This window comes from Pempheris klunzingeri, chromosome 12 (assembly GCF_042242105.1).
Source record: "Pempheris klunzingeri isolate RE-2024b chromosome 12, fPemKlu1.hap1, whole genome shotgun sequence".
In the NCBI taxonomy this organism is placed as follows: Eukaryota; Metazoa; Chordata; class Actinopteri; order Acropomatiformes; family Pempheridae; genus Pempheris; species Pempheris klunzingeri.
In genome coordinates, this window is record NC_092023.1 from 79847 (window position 1) to 103744 (window position 23898).

Sequence of the window (23898 nt, forward strand, 5' to 3'; positions counted from 1 at the left end):
TACTATGAGCTCTTTAAGAGATGATGGAGCCTGAACATTAAGAGCTTTGGAGGTGAGGAGAAGGATTTTAAACTCTATTCTAGATTTTACTGGAAGCCAATGAAGAGAAGCCAGTACAGGAGAAAGATGGTCTCTTCTCTTAGTTCTGGTCAGAACAGGAGCAGCAGCGTTCTGGACCAGCTGGAGAGTCTTTAAGGACTTATTGGGGCAGCCTGATAATAAGGAACAGAAATAATCCAACCTGGAAGTGACTCATGTGTGGACTAGTGTTTCTGCATCATCTCCAGACAGGATGGACCTGGTTTTAACAACATTAGTAGATGGAAAAAGGCAGAGCTGGAAATATCCAGTAAGGACGTGTTAATTAAGGGCAGGACCTCCTTAAGTAGCCCAGTAGGAATGGGGTCTAGGAGACCAGCTGACGGTCTGGATGAGGAGATTATTGAAGCCAGTTCAGGAAGATCAAGTGGAGAAAAACAGTCCAGATGCACATTAAGCCCAACAGCTGTTTCCATGGTTCCTGAGTTTGAGGTTGAATCAGAGCCTGTTGAGGGCAGGAGGTGATGAATTTAGTCTCTAATAGTCAGAATTTTATCACTAAAGAAGCTCATGAAGTCGTTGCTACTGAGCTCTAAAGGATCACAAGGATCAGTGGAGTTCTGGCTCTTTGTCAGCCTGGCTAACATGCTGAACAGAAATCTAGGGCTGTTTTTATTCTCTTCTGTCAGTGAGGAGTAGTAGGAGGCTCTGGCATCACAGAGGGCCTTTCTAGAGGTTTTCACACTGTTGCCAGATGAAGCAGGACTCTAGTTTGGTGGCACGCCACGTCCCATATCGTCATCTACATCATCATCGTAATGGAAACTTATTCAGCAATACTGGATTCAGACAGAAGTCAGACGACTGTCTAACCTTTTTGACTCTTGACCTTTTTACTTCTTACTTAAGTTGTTCTTGACTGTCTGTCCTGTATGATAATCATATCCCTTACATTGTTCTCTCTGTTCCCCTTATCACCTCCCCTTTCAATCATATCTCACCCCGCATGACACTTTCACCCCAAGTTAGACTGATACCCCCCCATCCACACCCTGTGTGTTCTGTACAGTTATCAGACCTCTTTACTGAATACAACTTGTTTGGTTTGACTCATCTACAATTTCCATAACATCATCACCTTCATCATCTACACCATCATCACCACCATCGCCAGGTGTCCACAAGGGGCCACAAAACCTGGCTGACTGAACGGTGGGTCAGCGAAGGCAGCACCAGGTGATACTGATGATGTGATTTGAGTGAACCTTTAGGACCAGATACATAACTCTATACAGTGTGACATCAGAGCTCACCTTGAGGATCCAGGTGATCATGTCTTTGTGGACCTCCAGGTGAGGAGCGTTCTGCAGAGTCTCCAACAGAGCCAGGACACTTCCTGAAGTACTGGGAGCCTCACCTGGACCTGAACACACAGGTAACAACACAGATGATAACTACACACATGTAACTGCACAGATGATAACCTCACACACTCACACGTAACTACACACAGGAAACCACACACACAGGTAAAAGTGTGAATTGTAGTACTGTAGTTCTGCACGTACTGTATTACAATGTATACTGTCGTACTGCGAGTTCTGTTTTAATGTGTACAGTAGTACACAGTACATGCAGTAGTGTGTGTACTAACGCGTGATCTTGCAGGTGTAGTTGAAGGTGACGTCTTCGTCTCCGCTGCTGTTCTCCAGCTGCTGCTGCTCCTCCAACAGAGCCACGCCCACCAGGTGGAGCACCTGAACACAGTACACAGTAAACAGAATCCTCCAAGTAGATTATAAAGGAGCTCCAATTAGGGCTGATACTAATCACTGATGCTAAGTTGCTTTTGTACTAATACAGAAGCTAAGCTAATACTGTATGAATACAAATGCTAAGCTAATACCATTGATCAGTAATGATCGGAGCATCCCCAGGGTATAACCCCCCCCCCCCCAAGTCTTACCCTCTGCAGCATGGACTCAGTCCAGCCGCCCCCACTAGGTTCCACCGCCCACTGCAGCACGGCGCCCTCCACAGCCAGGAGAACGTCACACTGCAGCAGGTTCACCAGGCTGCCGAACAGAGGACAGAGGGGGGGAGGCAGGGGGGGGGGCAGGGCTGACACACACACATACACACACACATTAATGATCAGTGAACCGTGAGGATGTGTTCATGAGAGCTGAAGGAGTCAGGTATCGTTAACACCTGTGTCTGGAGTGTGTGTGAGAGACAGCTGTGTGTACCTGTATCCTCTCTGTTCTGTCTCCTCAGCTTCCTCTGAGCCTCCTCAGCCTGCAGTAAACAATCACACACTGTTACCATGACAAAACGCAAATCAACAACTCAAAAATCAAAACCCCAATCAGTATCCCAATCGATAGCCTGCTCAGTACCCCTATCAATACCCCAATCAGTATCCTGATCAATAGCCTGCTCAGTACCCCTATCAATACCCCAATCAGTATCCTGATCAATAGCCTGCTCAATACCCCAATCAGTATCCCGATAAATACCCCAATCAGTATCCCGATCAATACCCCAATCAGTACCTTGGACTGGTCAGCTCTGCTGTAGTGATGAAAGTAGAGGTTGAAATGTTTGTTCCACTCAGGACGCAGTTCATACAGACCCCGGCCAGTTACACCTGGCTTCCTGTAACGCAGTACAAATACACACAGTAAACGTAGATGTGTATTTAAGGTGGACTAGCGGTTGTTAGGGGAGATGTGTATTTAAGGTGGACTAGCGGTTGTTAGGGGAGATGTGTATTTAAGGTGGACTAGCGGTTGTTAGGGGAGATGTGTATTTAAGGTGGACTAGCGGTTGTTAGGGGAGATGTGTATTTAAGGTGGACTAGCGGTTGTTAGGGGAGATGTGTATTTAAGGTGGACTAGCGGTTTTTAGGGGAGATGTGTATTTAAGGTGGACTAGCGGTTGTTAGGGGAGATGTGTATTTAAGGTGGACTAGCGGTTTTTAGGGGAGATGTGTATTTAAGGTGGACTAGCGGTTGTTAGGGGAGATGTGTATTTAAGGTGGAAGTGCTGTAGAAAGCAGACTGACTTGAATGAAGCCACACTATCGATGACTCTCTCCAGACCTGTCTCCTTGTTCCCCTGAGGAGGAAAGACAGAAGAGATAAATGTAGACAGACAGGCAGACAGGTAGTCAGTCAGTCATGTAGTCAGACAGACAGACGTCTCACATTCTCAGGCAGAGCCTTCACCAGCTCGCTGTGAGCCATCGGTCTGATCGACAGCTGATGGATGATTTCTCTTCTGACCTCATCAAAGGGCTCCACCTGACCCACACCTGAGACATACCGCTCACCTGAGGCAGACAGACAGAGGGGGGGACAGAGGGGGGGAGTTAGTTGCCATGGTAACAGATGATTCTAGTGATCAGAGGAGAACTGAAGTCGACTCACCGACCACCATGATGATGAGATGAAGCATCTCCTCAATCAGAGTGTTGTTCTGCTGGACCACATCCTGCATCACACAGCACAGACAGCACACATGGTTGAGTGTCAGCGCTGACCTTGTTGGCCTCTGTGCATCTCTTCCTGCAGTCTGTTACAACCGTCAGTCTGTTACACTGTCAGTAGTGTCAGTACTGACCTTGTTGGCCTCTGTGCATCTCTTCCTGCAGTCTGTTACAACCGTCAGTCTGTTACACTGTCAGTAGTGTCAGTACTGACCTTGTTGGCCTCTGTGCATCTCTTCCTGCAGTCTGTTACAACCGTCAGTCTGTTACACTGTCAGTAGTGTCAGTACTGACCTTGTTGGCCTCTGTGCATCTCTTCCTGCAGTCTGTTACAACCGTCAGTCTGTTACACTGTCAGTAGTGTCAGTACTGACCTTGTTGGCCTCTGTGCATCTCTTCCTGCAGTCTGTTACAACCGTCAGTCTGTTACACTGTCAGTAGTGTCAGTACTGACCTTGTTGGCCTCTGTGCATCTCTTCCTGCAGTCTGTTACAACCGTCAGTCTGTTACACTGTCAGTAGTGTCAGTACTGACCTTGTTGGCCTCTGTGCATCTCTTCCTGCAGTCTGTTACAACCGTCAGTCTGTTACACTGTCAGTAGTGTCAGTACTGACCTTGTTGGCCTCTCTGTATCTCTTCCTGCAGTCTGTTACAACCGTCAGTCTGTTACACTGTCAGTAGTGTCAGTACTGACCTTGTTGGCCTATGTGCATCTCTTCCTGCAGTCTGTTACAACCGTCAGTCTGTTACACTGTCAGTAGTGTCAGTACTGACCTTGTTGGCCTCTGTGCATCTCTTCCTGCAGTCTGTTACAACCGTCAGTCTGTTACACTGTCAGTAGTGTCAGTACTGACCTTGTTGGCCTCTGTGCATCTCTTCCTGCAGTCTGTTACAACTGTCAGTCTGTTACACTGTCAGTAGTGTCAGTACTGACCTTGTTGGCCTCTGTGCATCTCTTCCTGCAGTCTGTTACAACCGTCAGTCTGTTACACTGTCAGTAGTGTCAGTACTGACCTTGTTGGCCTCTGTGCATCTCTTCCTGCAGTCTGTTACACTGTCAGTCTGTTACACTGTCAGCAGTGTCAGTACTGACCTTGTTGGCCTCTCTGTATCTCTTCCTGCAGTCTGCAGAGCTAAAGATGTGAAACAGCTCGAATCGACTCAGAACGATCATCAGGAAGTGGTTTGGATCCATCATGGATGCTCCCGCCTGGAAACACAGACAGACCCTCAGAGACTCAACACTCACCTAGTGACAGGTAACAGGTGATTCAGCGGAGTCAACCTCAGACCAGTTTAATCACACGTGTCAGAGCAGTGTCTGTAGGTGTCATTAGTGTTAGGTTTCTGTGGGTGTCTGTTATGTCAGTTGGTGTCTATAATTATCATTACATGTCTATAGTGTCTGTAATGCCAGTTGGTGTCACTACATTTGTGTTGGTATCCGTAGTGTCAGTAGGTATCTATGGGTGTCTGATGGTGTCAGTACATTTCTGTAGGTGTCTGGTTTCTATGGGTGCCTGTTTGTTGACTGTTGTCTACAGGATTGAGTAGTGTCAGTATGTGTCAGTACTGTCTGTGTCTGTAATGTGTCAGTGGGTTTCTGTAGAAGTCTGTAGGTGTTTGTTGCCTGTATTGTCTGTAGACTATATGTGCAGTACTGTCCAGAAGTGTGAGGCAGGAGTGAAGAAGTAAAAATGCTTTCAAACATATCAAATGTGGTTCCACAGTGAAAGTGAGGAGAAGAATAAAGATGGAGGTCAGATCAGGATCTGCTGGGACCTCCTTTGGCTTCAGAGCAGATTCAGGTCTTCAGCAGGTCTTCATCAGGTCGCTGGTTCCAAACATGTTGGAGAACTGACCTCAGATCTTCTGTCTTTTCCTGTGGTCCCAGACAGACTGATGGTGGGGGGGTCAGGGTTTGGTGGGGGGAGCACCATCATTTCCAGGACTCCTTGTTTTCCTCCAGCTGAAGATGGTTCCTGATCACACTGGCTGTGTGTTTGGGCTCGTTGTCCTGCTGCAAAATCAATCTGGGGCCAATCAGACGCCTCCCTGACGGTATTGATGATGGATCAGTATCAGCCTGGACTTCTCAGCACTGAGGAACCGTTAACTCTCATCAAAACCAGCTACATCTCAGGGAGCCTTCAGGTGAAGCTGATGACCATCAGCACCTGATTGGTTCATCACACACCTGAATATGATCCTACAGAATCCCTGAAGAACTGATGCTGTTCTGAAGGCAAAGGTTCGCTCACTCAGCAGTTTGTAAATCTCTAAAAATAAAAAATTAAATCTAATAGTTCTAATTGCATTCTTACTTTACAGCATTTCTTCACACCTGCCATAGAATTTTGCACAGTACTGTCCATCTGTGGTGTCAGTAGGTGGCTGTTGTTGTCTGTGGTGTCTGTACCTGCAGCATGATGATGTCTTTGTCGAACATCTCCACTCTGCACTTGACATTGTGATAATAATAGATCTGAAACACATAAACACTGATGACATCCAGATGAACTCCAGTGTGATTTCCTCCCTCTTCCATTGCAGTGTGTGTGTGTGTGTGTGTGTGTGAGATCAGTGTTAACATGAACTCTGAGCTGTTGGTTAACTATGTGCTGATTGGTTACTGGTGTCACATGATCCTCAGTGTTCAACAGCACAGGTTTGAATGTCTGACTTCCTGAGCAGCTCCACTCTGATCAGTCTGTTCTGCCTTCTGTTAAATTCGCTCTTTTTCCTACCAGGTTTGGTATGTGATGAGTCCACACATCTATACAGGTGTCACTGGTACTATTAGTGGTATTATGGGATACCCGTAACCCCTCCTCCGCTCCCCATTCCCAGCAGCCAATCAGCTGATCACCTCAGTATTGATCAGCAGATATCGCCTCACCTGATTGATCAGTGAGAAGCCGTTCCTCCTCCACATCCCAGCATGCACCTGGGCACAAAGCACCAGGCAGCGGAGGGGGAGCTCGATCAGGAGGGGGGGGCTGAGTTCCCCCTGAGACAGACACACACACACACAGGTGTATTGATCAGGTGGGAATGGTTCAGACTGATCTGACTCTATTGATCTGTTCACCGCCACAGACAGCTAACATGCTTCTTACACTTCCTGTGTCTTTCACAATAAGAACATTTAAATATCAAAGAGGAGGAAGGACTCTAACCAGGAAACACACACAAACACACATTCAGGTGTACAGACAGATAGGTGTTACTGACCAGGGGAAGCTGTTCAGGGAAGCGAGAGGCGACTTCAGTCCTGCTGAGGAGAACATGGAGGCCTGGGGGGTTAAAACAATCATTATGTGACTACAAGTCAGGTGTTTCTAATTGACCAATCAGAGGAGGCCGGCAGTGAGGAGAGTGTGACTGTGTGAATGACTGATTTAAATGTGGACGGCCTGAAGAATCACACCTGAACGCATCGTTAACGACAGAAGGAACCGCACCTTAACGCATCGCACCTGAACGCATCGCACCTGAACGCACCACCAACGACTGAAGGGAACGCACCGCTAACTACTAAAGGGAACACACCGTCCACGACGGAAGGGAACGCACCACTAACTACTAAAGGGAACGCACCGCTAACTACTAAAGGGAACGCACCGCTAACTACTAAAGGGAACGCACCGCTAACTACTAAAGGGAACGCACCACTAACTACTAAAGGGAACGCACCACTAACTACTAAAGGGAACGCACCTCTAACTACTAAAGGGAACGCACCGTCAACGACTGAAGGGAACCCACCGCCAGCGACTGAAGGGAACGCACCACTAACTACTAAAGGAAACCACTAACTACTAAAGGGAACGCACCGTCAACGACTGAAGGGAAAGCACCACTAACTACTAAAAGAAAACGCACCACTAACTACTAAAGGGAACGCACCGTCAACGACTGAAGGGAACGCACCGTCAACGACTGAAGGGAACGCACCGCCAACGACTGAAGTAAACGCACCGCTAACTACTAAAGGGAACGCACCGCTAACTACTAAAGGGAACGCACCGCCAACGACTAAAGGGAACGCACCGCTAACTACTAAAGGGAACGCACCACTAACGACTAAAGGGAACGCACCGTCAAAGACTAAAGGGAACGCACCGCCAACGACTAAAGGGAACGCACCGCTAACTACTAAAGGAAACGCACCACTAACGACTAAAGGGAACGCACCGTCAAAGACTAAAGGGAATGCACCGTCAAAGACTAAAGGGAACGCACCGCTAACCACTGAAGGGAACCCACCGCCAGCGACTGAAGGAAACGCACCGCCAACGACTGAAGGAACCGCAACTGAATGCACTGCTAATGATGGAAGGAACCGCACCTGAATGCACCACCAACGATTGAAGGAACCGCACCTGAATGCACTGCTAACGATGGAAGGAGGCGCACTTGAACGCACTGCTAACAACGGAAGCGTGTGTGCATTTGTGTTCGTGTGTGTGTTTACCTGCCAGTAGTCTGCAGACGGGCAGGTGTATGGACACCTTGTCCTGAGACACCTGGTACCTGAACGTATCCACGCAGTGGCCGGCCAGGCTCAAGCTGATTGGCTGCTCGCCGTCTGGAAGGCCGCTGTGACAGTGACTGAGCGCGCTCAGACACTTCTTGTAAGCCTCGATCAGCACATGCTCCTGACACACACACACACAATTATCATGAATACATAATTAGACACACTCGGTCCTCAGTGACAGAGCAGCACGCCAGCCGGGTGGACCGTGGACTCGCCAGCAGCCATGTTGGAGGCGATGGAGCAGAGCCCCACTGTGGGGAGACAGATTGATTCTTCACAGGTTTCACCTCGTTTCCAGACAGCTGATTGGACAGTGACTCTGTTCTCTGCCTGCACACTTCAGACTGTAGTATGTGACACATAGTATCATAAGTAGTTTGAAAAGTGTATTATATAGTACGTATATAAGTATACAATATGTACTATATGGTACGTAGTATACAGTATACAGTGTCGTATGCACACACTATGTTGTATGAAGTAAAATACAGTAGTATTAGTAGTTCAGTAGTGGTAATAGTAATATGTAGTAGTATGCCATATGAGTACACAGTGTGTAGTAGTAGTAGTAGTAATAGTACTCACATCGGTGGAGCACCACTCCTGGATCATGGAGATGATGGGAGTCAGTTTCATCTGCAGAGTGAACGCTGCCTCCCACTCAGGCTCCATCTCTATGTGCTGTCCCACTTGCCTCACCACCGGGTCCATCCCCTGACAGACAGACAGGTCAGACAGACAGACAGGTCAGAGAGAGGGAGACAGGTCAGAGACACAGAGAGAGGCAGGCCAGAGTGAGAGGCAGGTCAGAGAGAGAGACAGACAGGTGTGTGTTACCTGCATACACTTGAGCAGCTCCAGAAAAGCATCCAGGCCTTCTAGAAACTTCAATCTGAGCTGATCCGTCCAATCAGACGGGCGACTGATCAGAACGTACCTGAGACAGACAGGTAGGGAGAGAGACAGATATGTATAAACTGGTGTATTACTGGTGTATTAACTGTGTATGTAAAACTGGGGTATTACTATGTATTAACTGTGTAGAACTGGTGTGTATTACTGGTCTATTACTGGTCTATTGTGTATTAACTGTGTACTAACTGTGTATAACTGGTGTATAACTGTGTGTATTACTGTATGTATTACTGTGTATTACTGTGTATTAACTGGTATGTATTAACTGGTATGTATTACTGTGTATTACTATGTATTACTATGTATTACTGTGTATTAACTGGTATGTATTAACTGGTATGTATTACTGTGTATTACTATGTATTACTGTGTATTGCTGTGTATTAACTGGTATGTATTACTGTGTAGTACTGGTATGTATTACTGTGTATTACTGGTCCTCACTTGAGGTCTCCGATGAGGCTCTGGACCCGTCCGAACTTGAAGGCCTGCTGAGCGGTGTAGCGGTCAAACTGGAAGCGTCCCTGCAGGTCTCTGTGACGCAGGTGATCCACAAACGTCCTGATGATGGTCGTCATCAGGTTCTCCTCCACCATCAGCATGCGGGCCTGCACACACACGACAGGTGAGCTCATCACGGTGAAGAACCAACCAGCAGAGCAACATCACAGTCCTGATGGACCGACAAGACGAGCGTTGGACACTGCCGGCTGTCACTGACAAAGACGTGGAGTCAGAGGAGCTGCAGGAACCATAAGGGAAATCGGAACCAACATCTTCCCACAGGGGAGAACGTTCACGTGTGTGATGGTGAACCAGCCCCCCCTCAGCATCCATCGGTACCAACCATATCAGCCCAGCTGGTCACCAAGGGGCTAAATAACGCTCTATGTTGGGGAAGGAAAAACTAGCAGAGCCATTTTCAAAGGGGTCTGTTGACCTCTGAGCTCCAGATCCTCAGTGTGTAGAGTAACAAAGTTAGTGGAGGTCTATAGTGTGTGTGTGTGTGTGTGTGTGTGTGTGCTAGTTAGTCAGTGTGTTAGTGTGTAGTGGAGGTCTATAGTGTGTGTGTGTGTGTGTGTGTGCGCTAGTTAGTGTGTAGTGGAGGTCTATAGTGTGTGTGTGTGTGTACTAGTTAGTCAGTGTGTAGTGGGGGTCTATAGTGTGTGTGTGCTAGTTAGTCAGCGTGATAGTGTGTAGTGGAGGTCTATAGTGTGTGTGTGTGTGCTAGTTAGTCAGTGTGTCAGTGTGTAGTGGAGGTCTATAGTGTGTGTGTGTGTGCTAGTTAGTCAGTGTGTTAGTGTGTAGTGGAGGTCTATAGTGTGTGTGTGTGCTAGTTAGTCAGTGTGTTAGTGTGTAGTGGAGGTCTATAGTGTGTGTGTGTGCTAGTTAGTCAGTGTGTTAGTGTGTAGTGGAGGTCTATAGTGTGTGTGTGTGTGCTAGTTAGTCAGTGTGTTAGTGTGTAGTGGAGGTCTATAGTGTGTGTGTGTGTGCTAGTTAGTCAGTGTGTTAGTGTGTAGTGGAGGTCTATAGTGTGTGTGTGTGTGCTAGTTAGTCAGTGTGTCAGTGTGTAGTGGAGGTCTATAGTGTGTGTGTGTGCTAGTTAGTCAGTGTGTTAGTGTGTAGTGGAGGTCTATAGTGTGTGTGTGTGTGCTAGTTAGTCAGTGTGTTAGTGTGTAGTGGAGGTCTATAGTGTGTGTGTGTGTGTGCTAGTTAGTCAGTGTGTCAGTGTGTAGTGGAGGTCTATAGTGTGTGTGTGTGTGCTAGTTAGTCAGTGTGTTAGTGTGTAGTGGAGGTCTATAGTGTGTGTGTGTGTGCTAGTTAGTCAGTGTGTTAGTGTGTAGTGGAGGTCTATAGTGTGTGTGCTAGTTAGTCAGTGTGTCAGTGTGTAGTGGAGGTCTATAGTGTGTGTGTGCTAGTTAGTCAGTGTGTTAGTGTGTAGTGGAGGTCTATAGTGTGTGTGTGTACTGGTGCGTTAGTGTGTAGTGGAGGTCTATAGTGTGTGTGTGTGTACTAGTGCGTTAGTGTGTAGTGGAGGTCTATAGTGTGTGTGTGTGTACTAGTGTGTTAGTGTGTAGTGGAGGTCTATAGTGTGTGTGTGTGTACTAGTGTGTCAGTGTGTAGTGGAGGTCTATAGTGTGTGTGTGTGTGTACTAGTGTGTCAGTGTGTAGTGGAGGTCTATGGAGCCTCCATGAGGACAATAAGCAGAAACACCAATGGAGGTTCTGGGGAAATCTTTCTGTTCTATCAAATCTCCGTCGCTCAGAAAGTAAAACATGAAACAGTTCAGATCTCTTCTGGAGGTTCACAGATCTTTAGTTTCTGTTTCTACATCCACTGTTGTTCTGGATCAACATGTTCTCTGTCTTTATTTAGTCTCCTCTGATGAACAACATGTCTGATTCCTGTATTTTCTCCATGTGGCCCAGTCTGAAGCCTTTTCTCACTGATTCTGCTTTATTGACTTCTGGAACCTTTGGAACAATGATAACTTCTCATTATTTCTCACCTCCAACAGAAAAACAGACTGGACTCACCAGCGACGGGACGGTGAATATTTGCACTGACAGATCAGTGATGGAGAACTCACGGTCGTGGTCGTCTCTCACGTAGTCGCACTGCAAGCGTTCATAATTCTACCAGCAGGAGAGAGAGAGGGGGAAGGAGAGGGGGAGAGAGAGAGAGAGAGAGAGAGACACACAGGTGTGTGGAGGTGAGGAGGAGGAGGAAGAGGAGAAATACTCACCATGGTTGGGACAGTGAAGAGCTGGACAGACAGTGAGGTCACAGACACCACTCGCTCGTGGTCGTCCTCCATAAAATCTGTCTGTAGACGTCTGTAGTTCTAGAGGGGGGATGACATTTCACCTCTGGGTCAGAGGTCGCTGCTGAATGGAAGACCCCCCCCCCCCCCCCCAAACCGACCCTGATATACACTAAGTCTGACGTATAACATGAACCTTCCAGTCACTGCAGATACCTTAAACCAGGGGTGTTCAGACCCCCCCCCCCCCAGTGCAGTGGTGTTTAATAAAGAGTGCAGTCAGAGGGACAGGTGCACATAGGTAACAGCAACAGGAAGTGAGTTCCTGAAGTCTGTCAGCAGGTGGAGCTGCAGCAGAGACTTACAGCTGATGGAGGAGATGAAGACACTTTAAAACACTGACAAACTGAATGAAGTTCTTCTCAGCATAACTCCTCCTCCTCCCCCTCTTCCTCACTGTGTGAACAATGACCCCACAGACATGGAGCTCATGTTGAACACACGACACGACAAATCGGATAGGTAGATAATACACTGCCAGTCCAAAAAAAAAAAAAGTCGCACACTCTAATATTTCGTTGGACCGTCTTTAGCTTTGAGTACGGCACACATTTGCCGTGGCATCGTTTCAATGAGCTTCTGCAATGTCACAACATTTATTTCCATCCAGAGTTGCATTAATTTTCCGCCAAGATCTTGTATTGATGATGGGAGAGTGGCTTGTACGGTAGGCACTAGGCATGATGGGTGCATCACTTCATCCGCCTCTCTTCTTACCCTGATATGCCCATCACTCTGGAGTCAGAGAACAGGGTAAATCTGGACTCATCAGACCACATGACCTTCCTCCATTGCTCCAGAGTCCAATCTTTATGCTCCCTAGCAAATTGAAGCCTTTTTTTCGGATTAGCCTCACTGATCAGTGGTTTTCTTAGGGCTACACAGCTGTTTAGTCCCAATCCCTTGAGTTCCCTTTGCATTGTGTGTGTGGAAATGCTCTTACTTTCACTATTAAACATAGCCATGAGTTCTACTGTTTCACCAAACGTTTAAGTCATATATGTCAAACTCAAGGCCTGCGGGTCACATCCGGCCCGCGATACAATTATATACGGCCCGCGAGATAATTTCATGTGACCATTAAGAATGGCCCGTCGGTAAACAGCACTCCCACCTCTAATACTACAAATCCCACAATGCGCTGAACAGCTGCCGTGCTAGTCAGGACCCGTGCAGCAGCCCCTCCTCCAGCAGGTATAATGACACACCGATCAGCAGATCAATGCATCGATCAGCGCTGTTATAGCGACACTTATGGCGCGTTTCCACTAGTACCTACTCAGCTCTACTCGGAGTAGGTACTAGTGGAAACGCGCCATTAAGCTACCCCCCCCAAAATAAATGGCTAAACGAAAAGTGGACTTTGAAAACAGAGACTTTCAAAGCAGGTGGGGGGCGGAGTTTTACCTGTTTGTCTGTCGGAGGTGAACCTGTGTGTCTTGTTTGTGGAGCTGATAATGGCCATAATTAAAGAATATAAATATAAGAAGACAAAACATCAGGATAGTAGAAAAAAGAAAAAAAATATTTAAAATTCGATTTATTTTATTGAGGAAAAGTTGTTGAAGTTTGGCTGTTTACATTCATATTTCTGGATAAAAAATATATTATTATTATATTATATACTATAATAAAATAGTCATAGTCATAGTCTTCACTAAATGTTGAGCCCGTTTGGTCTGCGACTTAGACCGTGTTTTAAATTTTGGCCCTTTCTTTGATTGAGTTTGACACCCCTGGTTTAAGTGATCTCCCATCACAACCATCCAAGAGTTTCTTCCGACCACATTTCTTCCTCGAAAATGATGGTTCACCACTATCCCTCCAGGTTTTAATAATGCATTGGACGGTTCTTAACCCGATTTTAGTAGTTTCAGCAATCTCCTTAGTTGTTTTCTTAGCTTGATGCAGGCCCATAATTTGACCCTTCTGAAACAGATTAACACCCTTTCCATGACCACAGGATATGTCTTCCAACATGGTTGTTTAAGAAATGAGAAGCTACTCACCGCATCAGCTAGGGTTAAATAAGTTGTAACTTTTTTGGACACGCAGTGTATAAGAAGGTCTACAGCCACACACCATTTAATTTTGAATGACTACACAAACACCTTTTAGAGTGTGATAACAAAAAATGTATTCATACCCTCTTGTAATCATGACAACTAACCATGAAATGTTACAACAAACTATGTTTTCTGTGTTACATAGCATTGTAAATGTCCAGACCAGTTTCCTGTCCTCTATAAGTTGAGTAGCTCGCTAAATGTCAGCCATTTTGGAATCAACACAGCAGCTGTCACTCCAAAGACCAAAGAGCACAGTGAGGACTTGCGAGCAAGAATTATTGATGCCCAAAAGGAAGGAAAAGGATACAAAAAGTGCCAGTTTCAACTGTGTATTGTCAAGAAATACAAAGAGTTTAACACTGTGAAAACTCTCCAAGGACGGGGTCGGAAGGCAACAGTGTCAACTTGGCTTGCCAGAAAGATTCAGCGACAAGTCCAGATTAAGAATTACTACAAAGGCTCTTCTGACAGAACTGAGCCCAACTGGTGTGAATATATCAGGGCAGACACTCCAGCGGACATTGCATCAAGGTGGCCTCCAGGGACATCGACCAAGAAAGACTCCTCTCCTTCAACCAAGGCAGGTGAAAGCATGCCTAGCCCATGCAAAGGCTCACATAGATAAAGATGAAAGCTTCTGGTCATCTGCTCTTTGGTCAGTTGAAACAAAGATTGAGCTATATGGGTACAGAGATGTGGCTTCCGTGTGGTGCAAGAAAAATGAGGCCTACAAACCACAGAACACCATCCCTACCGTAAAGCATGGGGGCGGCAGCCTCATGTTCTGGGGGTGCTTTGCAGTAAGTGGTTCTGGCAACTTAGTTAAAATGGAAGGCATCATGAATTATCTCAAGATTCTCAAAGACAACGTCAAGCAGTGAGCTGAGAATCTGGACAACGACCCAAAACATACGGCCAAAGTGGTGCAGAAATGCCTTCAAGACAATGATGTGAACATGTTGGAATGGCCCAGTCAAAGTCCTGATCTCAACCCCATTGAGAACTTGTGGGTGGTACTCATGAAAAGGGTCGCAGCAAGGAAGCCTTCCAACCTCAAGGATCTCAAAGCTATTGCCAAGGAAGAGTGGTTAAAACTTCCTAAGGACTTTTGTAATAAACTTTGGAGGCTGTTATTACAAATAGAGGCTTTGCAATTGATTACTGAAACAGGGTATGAATCATTTTGAACACAATGATCTTTTGTTTTTGCGTTGTTAAAAGGTTTGTTTACATTGTAATTCCAAAGTAAATTGTGTCTGGCTGAAGGTTTTCCAACATTTTCTGTCAATGTTGTTTTTGGGGTGGAGAGCTACTGTCGGGTAGCTACGGGTCGCACGGGTCACACACTCAAAGCCACTGCTTTAAAGTATCTGTAGGCTGTTGTGTGACTGTGTGTGTAAACATTACACAGATCTAACCACCATCTCTCTCACACACACACACATAACAGTGACCAGACTTGAAAAGGTCACAACATGCATCTGAGGAGACGCAACAAAGACAGTGACAGGTGAAACAACACTGACCAGACCAGCAGGGAGCAGGTTCAGGTGTGTTTATACAGCAGTGTCCACCTGTACTGACCAGGTATGTAGATCAGGTGTGTTACCTTGGCAAACTGTATGGCGAAGATCTTCTTGTATTTGAGGTCCATGAGGAGGCTGTTCATCAGCAGCTGGTGGTAGATATTCCTTGCTCCTAACACACAGATAAGTGTTACTTGTGTACCAGGTGAGGTGTTACCTGTGTGTAGGTGTGTACCAGGTGAGGTGTTACCTTTCCACATCTTGGAGTCGTTGAGCATCAGCTGGTCGACCAGGGAGGAGTTTTCTCCATCTGGTCCTCTCTGCAGACCCACCTGACAAAAGATCCTCCTCAGTCCATCTGAAACACAACAGACAACGCTGATCACAGACACGCAGCACTGAAACGGACAGAGGGATTGTGGGTAATGGAGTCCAGGCTACCTGAGTACTGGATGATCTGTCCCAGCCAGCTGAGAGCCTTCAGAGCAAAACACTGATGGGCAACAACAGACGAGTGCATGACGTGAACCCGGAGAGGCTTCGACTGACGGCTGGTGTTCCTCTGGGGGGGGGGGGGGGGTCAACAGTCAGTAACAATTACACCACGTGTGCAGTCATGTCAGTGACCAGGTGATTGATTAGGTCAGTAGCTACGTCAGTGACCAGGTCAGTAACCACATCAGTGACCAGTGACGCCAGTGGCTACGGTCAGTGACCAGGTCAGTAGTGGGGACAGACACTCACCACTATAACAGACTTGGCCTGCTCACAGAACTGTAAATCTCCGTATCGAACCGACTTCCTGCCCTGAAACAACAAACAGACGGCAGGTAAACATCACCTGGAGTTTCAGCTGTCACATGGACCTCAGCCTCACACATACTGGGAATGTAATGGGAGTGTAATGGGAGTACTGACATCTCGGTCCACGGTGGTGGCAAAGCTGACGGCCTCCTTCTGGCTGCAGTTGACAGCTTTCTGTAGAGTGTAGATCACCTGTTCATAGGTGTGGACTTCATCATTAAACAGCATGCAGTAGTAGGTGTCTCCTCTGTCCCTGCACACACACAGTAACGCACACACAGTGTAACACATGCACGCACACACACACACACAGTAACACACACAGTGTAACACACAGAGTAACACACACACACACAGAGTAACACACACAGTAACACACACAGTGTAACACACAGAGTAACACACACAGTAACACACACAGTGTAACACACAGAGTAACACACACACACACACAGAGTAACACACACAGTAACACACACAGAATAACACACACACACAGTAACACAGAGTAACACGCACACACACACAGAGAGTAACACACACAGTAACACACACACAGTAACATGCGCGCACACACACACACACACACACACAGAATAACACAGAGTAACACACACACACAGTTACACAGTCAGAGGAAGTATCAGACTGCAGTATTACAGTATAAAAACAGTATAAAGTGCTGTTGGCGCCCCCTACAGGAGACCCTCTGCTGAGTGTATGTGTGTTACTGTGTGTGTGTGTTACTGTGTGTGTGTGTGTGTGTGTGTGTGTGTGTGTGTGTGTGCGTGCGTGCATACAGGGGCTCCAGTCCTGAAGGTAGCTGCTCCTCCTGCTCCCAGGTGAGCATGTCCACGGCGTACTTCAGGATGATGGAGAAGATACTGTAACCACGGGCAACCAGGTCAGCTGGAAGCTGAGCTACGGGGTCCTGGAGGGACAAACAGCTCACAGTGAGACAGAAAGATGGAGAGAGACACAGGGAGAGAGGGAGAGAGAGAGAGAGAAAGAGAGAGACAGAGAGAGAGAGAGAGAAAGGGGGGGAGAGAGAGAGAGAGAAAGGGAGGGAGAGACAGGGAGAGAGAGAGACAGGGAGAGTGTGTGTCTCACCTCCTGGGCGTAGGTGGCTGTAGGTGTGTGTTTGTGGCAGTAAGGACCTTTCTTCCAGGCCTCAGCATCTCCACAGTCACAGAACCCCCCCCCACCTGAAGTGGTCATCTGAAACACACACACAGTCAGACACACACACACACACACAGTCAGACACACGCACACACACACAGTCAGACACACGCACACACAGTCAGACACACACACAGTCAGACACACACACAGTCAGACACACACACGCACGCACACACACACACACACACACACACAGTCAGACACACACACAGTCAGACACACACACGCACGCACACACACACACACACACACACACACACACAGTCAGACACACGCACGCACACACACACACACACACACACACACAGTCAGACACGCGCACACACACAGTCAGACACACACACAGAGACACACACAGTCAGACACACACACATATGCTGTGACTATGAGTGCTTGTGTGTGTACTGGGGTCCAGTCCTGCCCCCCCCCAGTGTGGAGTGTCATCTTAAAGAACTTTGAGTGGTCAAAAACTCTGGAGAGGAGCCGCACAGGTGCAGTCCATTTATACGTACGTGTGTGTGGGTGTGTGTGTGGGTGTGTGTGTGTGTGTGTCACATACAGCTGACAGCCTCTCAGTGTGTCAGAGTCTCTGTAGCTGACAGGTCGCCCTCACACACCTGCAGTGTGTGTTACCTGTGGGTGTGTACTCACCCTGTATCGATGCTCTTTGTGAACACTGCCCAGGAAACACTGCATGCACAGCACACAGGTGGGGTCAGCTGCACACTCCCTAAACACACACACACACACACACACACACAAACACACACGTTTAACAGATCTGACCAGACAGAGTGACCAAAGTCAGTGCCTGATACCTGCATTTAGGTGTGTGTTGCCTGTGTACAGGAGTGTACAGGTGTGTGTTGCCTGTGTACAGGAGTGTACAGGAGTGTACAGGTGTGTGTTGCCTGTGTACAGGAGTGTACAGGAGTGTACAGGTGTATGTTACCTGCAGGAGTAGGTGGGCTCTCCCACCTTGAACACGTGTCCACACAGTGGTGACGGCTGGTTGTTCTCCTGCAGGAGAGCCAGGCCAGCAGCCGGCTCCTCCCCCAGCAGGAGCCACTCCAGAGGGGCCAGGAGGAGCAGCTGACAGGCCAGCTCCTCCCTCTGCTCCTCCCTCTGCTCCTCCCTGCTGCTGCCGCCCCCACTCAGGCCCAGGCAAAGGATTCTGGGAACATACATGGCCAGGTGACAGTACACCTCCTGCTGCAGGTCGGCCGCCACCAGCCACCGCTGAGGAGGGAGACAAGGACGACATTAACAGTAAAAATCAAGACGTCACACCAGGTCCCACAGTCAAAGTAGTAAATACCTTGTACTGTGGTGCAGAACTCCTGTACTGCAGTACTCCTGTATTGTACTGTAAGAATTTAGGAACCACGGAAACAGCTGTTGGGCTTAATCGGACTGCATTTGGACTGTTTTTCTCCAATTGATCTTCCTGGATTGGCTTCAACAATCTACTCATCCAAACCGTCAGCTGTTCTCCTAGACCCCATTCCTACTAGGCTACTTAAGGAAGTCCTGCCCTTAATTAACACGTCCTTAATGCAGCCTTTAGGGGGGCACAAGCCAGTGTCTTCCTTGTGCCGGTCCCAATCCCGGAAAAATGCAGAGGGTTGTGTCAGGAATCCGGTGTAAAAACTGTGCCAAAGTTAATATGCAAATCAGTTCTATGACTTCCATACTGGATCGGTCGAGGCCCAGGTTAACAACGACCGACATCAGTGCTACAGGGCGCTGGTGGAAATTGGGCTAGTGTGGGTCGAAGAAGGAGAGGAGGAAAGCGTGTCCGTAGGCAGAGGGGGAAAAGGAAAGGCAAGAATCTAGGACAGAGTAGGGACTTTGAATGCTGGGACTATGACAGGAAAAGCTTGAGAGTTGGTTGACATGATGCAAAGGAGGAAGGTGGATATACTGTGTGTTCGGGGGAGACCAGGTGGAAAGGTAGCAAGGCTAGAAGCTTAGGAGTAGGCTTCAAGCTGTTTTACCATGGTGTAGATGGGAAGAGAAGTGGAGTAGGAGTTATCTTGAAGGAGTTTGTTAGGAATGTTCTGGAGGTGAAAAGAGCGTCAGATAGAGTGATGAGTTTCAAGCTAGAAATTGAAGGTGTGATGTTCAATGTTGGGCAGTATGGTGGTGTGGTGGTTAGCACTGTTGCCTCACAGCAAGAAGGTTCCACAGTTTGAACCTGGAATCTTTCTGTGTGGAGTTTGCATGTTCTCCCCATGCTAGTGTGGGTTCTCTCCGGGTACTCCGGCTTCCTCCCACATTCCAAAAGACATGCAAGCTGGGTTAATTGGTAACTCTAAATTGCCCGTAGGTGTGGGTGTGAGTGTGAGTGGTTGTTTGTCTCTGTATGTGGCCCTGTGATTGGCTGGCGACCAGTCCTGGGTGTACCCTGCCTCTCACCAGAAGTCAGCTGGGATAGGCTCCACCTCCCCCGCGACCCTGACGGATAAGCGGTATAGATAATGGATGGATGGATGTTCAATGTTGTTAGTGCTTATGCCCCACAGGTAGGATGTGAGTTAGAGGAGAAGGAGAAATTCCGGAGTGAGCTAGAAGAAGTGATGCAGAGTGTCCCCAGAAGTGAGAGGGTGGTGATTGGTGCAGACTTCAACGGACATGTTGGTGCAGGCAACAGAGGTGATGAGGAAGTGATGGGCAGGTTTGGTATCCAGGATAGGAACGCAGAAGGACAGATGGTGGTAGACTTTACAAAAAGGATGGAAATGGCTGTGGTGAATACTTTCTTCCAGAAGAGGCAGGAGCATAGGGTGACTCATAAGAGCAGAGGTAGGAGCACACAAGTGGACTACATCTTGTAAAGACGATGTAATCTGAAGGAGATCAGTGACTGCACAGTAGTGGTCGGTGAGAGTGTAGCCAGACAGCATAGAATGATGGTGTGTAGGATGACTCTGGTGGTGAGGAAGACGAAGAGGACGAAGCGGTGGAAGCTGAAAAAGGAAGAGTGTTGTGTAGTTTTCAGGGAGGAGTTGAGTCAGGCTCTGGGTGGTCAAGAGGTGCTTCCAGATGACTGGACAACTACAGCTAATGTGATCAGGGAGACAGGTAGGAGAGTACTTGGTGTGTCTTCTGGAAGGAAAGTAGACAAGGAGACTTGGTGGTGGAATGAGGAAGTGCAGGAGTGTATACAGGGAAAGAGGTTAGCTAAGAAGAAGTGGGACACAGAGGACTGAAGAGAGTAGATAGGAGTACAGGGAGAAAGAAGTTAGGAGGACATTGAAGAGGATGAAGAGTGGAAAGGCAGTTTGTCCTGATGATATACCTGTGGAGGTATGGAAGTGTCTGGGAGAGGTGTCTAGAGTTTTGGACCAGGTTGTTCAACAAGATCCTAGAGAGTGAGAGGATGCCTGAGGAATGGAGAAGTGTGCTGGTGCCGATTTTTAAGAACAAGGGAGACGTGCAGAACTACAGAGGAATAAAGTTGATGAGCCAAACAATGAAGTTATGGGAAAGTGTAGTGGAAGCTAGACTAAGGGCAGCATTTGTGTGCAGCACAAGAACAGTGAGCACAGGGACCCCCCAGGGCTGTGTGCTCAGCCCTCTCCTGTTCACCCTCTTCACCCATGACTGCATCTCCTCCCAGGATGACACCACCATCATCAAGTTTGCTGATGACACGACAGTCATTGGCCTGATCACCGGTGGAGAAGAGGCAGGCTACAGGGAAGAGGTGGCTCAGCTGGTATCCTGGTGCCATGAAAATAATCTCTCTTTAAATGCTGAGAAGACTAAAGAGATGATCATTGATCCGAGGCGGAGGAAAGAGCAGCTTGCACCACTCTTCATTAGCGGGTCTGAGGTGGAGAGGGTGAAAACCTTCAAACTCCTTGGCACTCACATCAGTGAAGACCTCAAATGGACTCACAACACACAGCACATCATCAGGAAGGCTCAACAGAGACTGTACTTCTTAAGGAAGCTGAGAAAGTTCGGTCTGCCCACCAAACTTCTCAGCAACTTCTACAGATGTACAGTGGAGAGCATCCTGACCAACTCCATCACAGTATGGTATGGGAACTGTACCATACAGGAGAGGAAGGCTCTCCAGCGTGTCATTAAAACCGCACAGTACATCTGCGGAGCAGCCTTCACACCACTCCATCACATATACGACAGCCATGCCACAAAGAGGGCACAGAACATTATCAGAGACAGCACACACCCACAACACACACTCTTCACACTCCTTCCATCTGGCAGACGCTACAGGAGCGCCACCGCCAGAACAACAAGACTGAAAAACAGCTTCTATCCACAGGCCATCAGGCTCTTAAAGAAATACATATAACCTGTCATAAGCTGTGAACCACACTACCTCTGCAACCATAAATACTTGTATACTTTTTGCACACTACTTTTTGCACACTATATTTGTATTATATTTCTTTTAAATTATTCTTCTGTACATTGCCCTCTTTTTTTATATTTATAATTGTTTTTCTATCTTTTATTCTTGTGTCTATGTGGAGGGAAACGAACAAAGTAAGAATTTCATTGCTCAGTGTCACCATCATGGTCTTACTGTGCACATGACAAATAAACTTGAATCGTATGGTTTCATGCCAAGAAAGAGTACTACATATGACAGGGTGCCGAGAGAGGAACTGCGGTATTGTATGAGGAAGTCTGGAGTGGCAGAGAAGGATGTTAGAGTGGTACAGGACATGCATGAGCGCTGTAAGACAGTGGAGAGGTGTGCTGTAGGTGTGACAGAGGAGTTCAAGGTGGAGGTGGGACAGCATCAAGGATCAGCTCTGAGCCCCTTCTTGTTTGCTATGGTGATGGACAGGCTGACAGATGAGGTTAGACAGGAATCTCCATGGACTATGATGTTTGCAGATGACATTGTAATCTGTAGTGAGAGGAGGGAGCAGGTGGAGGGAAATCTAGAGAGGTGAAGGTTTGCCCTGGAAAGAAGAGGAATGAAGATTAGCCGAAACAAGACAGAATACATGTGTGAATGAGAGGGATCCAGGTGGAGCGGTGAGGTTACAGGGAGATAAAGAAGGTGGAGGATTTTAAGTACTTAGGGTCAACAGTCCAGAGCAACGGAGAGTGTGGAAAAGAGGTGAAGAAGCGTGTGCAAGCAGGTTGGAACGGGTGGAGAAAAGTGTCAGGTGTGATAAAAGAGTATCGGCAAGAATGAAAGGAAAGGTGTAGAAGACAGAGGTGAGAGCAGCCATGCTGTCTGGTTTAGAGACAGTGGCACTGAGGAAAGGCAGGAGGCAGAGCTGGAGGTCGCAGAGATGAAAATGCTGAGGTTCTCTTTGGAAGTGACGCGGTTGGATAGGATCAGGAACGAGTACATCAGAGGGACAGAGCATGTTGGATGTTGGAGATAAAGCCAGAGAGGCCAGACTGAGATGGTTTGGACATGTAGAGAGGATAGATAGTGAATATATCGGTAGAAGGATGCTGAGGTTGGAACTGCCAGGCAGGAGGCCTAGAGGAAGACCAAAGAGGAGATTTATGGATGTAGTGAAAGAGGACATGAAGTTAGTTGGTGTGAGAGAAGAGGATGCAGAGGATAGGGTTAGATGGAGGCAGATGATTCGCCGTGGCGACCACTGTGGGGAACAGTCGAAAGGAGAAGTAGACCCTTAATTAACACGTCCTTACTGGATCTGATCAATCAGTCTTTACTAACAGGCTACATACCTCAGTCCTTCAAAGTAGCAGTAATTAAACCTCTCCTGAAAAAGCCCACTCTGGATTCAGGTGTATCAGCCAACTATAGACCTTCATCCAACCTTCCCTTTCTCTCCAAGATCCTGGAGAAAGCAGCAGCCAATCAGCTGTGTGACTTTCTAAACTTTAATAGTCTATTAGAGGATCTTCAGTCAGGTTTTAGAGCAAATCATAGCACAGAGACACTGGTGAAGGTTACAGACCTCCTCCTTATGGCATCAGACAGAGGACTTCTCTCTGTCCTGGTCTTGTTAGACTTGAGTGCTGCTTTTGATACCATTGACCATCACATCCTGTTACAGAGACTGGAACAGTTCATTGGTATAAAAGGAACCGATTTCAGTTTTTACATGTTAACAATGAGTCCAAACTAAAGTTAGACATGAAGTTCCACAAGGTTTAGTGCTTGGACCAATACTATTTACCTTATATATGCTTCCTCTGGGTAATATTATCAGGAAGCACTGCATTAATTTCCACTGTTATGCAGATGATACCCAATTATGCTTAGGATTCAGATGAACCCAATCAGTTGGCTAAACTTCAAGTCTGCCTTAAGGACACAAAGTCCTGGATGAGCAGCAACTTTCTGCTACTAAACTCAGACTAAACTGAAGTTATTCTGCTCGGCCTCAGACAGCTTTTCTACCAACATAACTGCTCTGGATGGCATCACTCTGACATCCAGCTCTACTGGGAGGAATCTGGGAGTCTTATTTTCAGGATTTGTCCTTTAACTCCCACATTAAACAGATTTCTAGAACTGCCTTTTTCC

The 23898-nt window shown here is 47.3% G+C and overlaps 1 protein-coding gene across 6 annotated transcripts in view; it reads right to left on the reverse strand.

The window, feature by feature from the left end:
• ubr2 (ubiquitin protein ligase E3 component n-recognin 2) overlaps window positions 1-23898 on the reverse strand; it is a 34149-nt gene that overhangs the window by 8228 nt on the left and 2023 nt on the right. For 2 of the 6 annotated variants that reach the window (XM_070840946.1, XM_070840945.1), the window contains exons 2-28: window positions 18349-18635; window positions 18048-18126; window positions 17322-17429; window positions 17012-17142; window positions 16326-16464; window positions 16152-16214; window positions 15849-15969; window positions 15658-15765; window positions 15491-15579; window positions 11735-11833; window positions 11526-11624; window positions 9432-9595; window positions 8910-9009; window positions 8658-8786; window positions 8007-8190; window positions 6764-6825; window positions 6429-6539; window positions 5949-6014; window positions 4623-4739; window positions 3471-3534; window positions 3249-3373; window positions 3107-3159; window positions 2595-2697; window positions 2289-2337; window positions 2006-2160; window positions 1694-1796; window positions 1353-1462 (exon numbers count right to left, since the gene is read on the reverse strand). In XM_070840946.1, the coding sequence (XP_070697047.1) occupies window positions 1353-1462; window positions 1694-1796; window positions 2006-2160; window positions 2289-2337; window positions 2595-2697; window positions 3107-3159; window positions 3249-3373; window positions 3471-3534; window positions 4623-4739; window positions 5949-6014; window positions 6429-6539; window positions 6764-6825; window positions 8007-8190; window positions 8658-8786; window positions 8910-9009; window positions 9432-9595; window positions 11526-11624; window positions 11735-11833; window positions 15491-15579; window positions 15658-15765; window positions 15849-15969; window positions 16152-16214; window positions 16326-16464; window positions 17012-17142; window positions 17322-17429; window positions 18048-18126; window positions 18349-18635 (3018 nt within the window). The remainder of the gene's footprint in view (window positions 1-1352; window positions 1463-1693; window positions 1797-2005; window positions 2161-2288; window positions 2338-2594; window positions 2698-3106; window positions 3160-3248; window positions 3374-3470; window positions 3535-4622; window positions 4740-5948; window positions 6015-6428; window positions 6540-6763; window positions 6826-8006; window positions 8191-8657; window positions 8787-8909; window positions 9010-9431; window positions 9596-11525; window positions 11625-11734; window positions 11834-15490; window positions 15580-15657; window positions 15766-15848; window positions 15970-16151; window positions 16215-16325; window positions 16465-17011; window positions 17143-17321; window positions 17430-18047; window positions 18127-18348; window positions 18636-23898) is intronic. The other 4 variants (XM_070840950.1, XM_070840948.1, XM_070840949.1 and 1 more) reach the window with 2 other exon arrangements.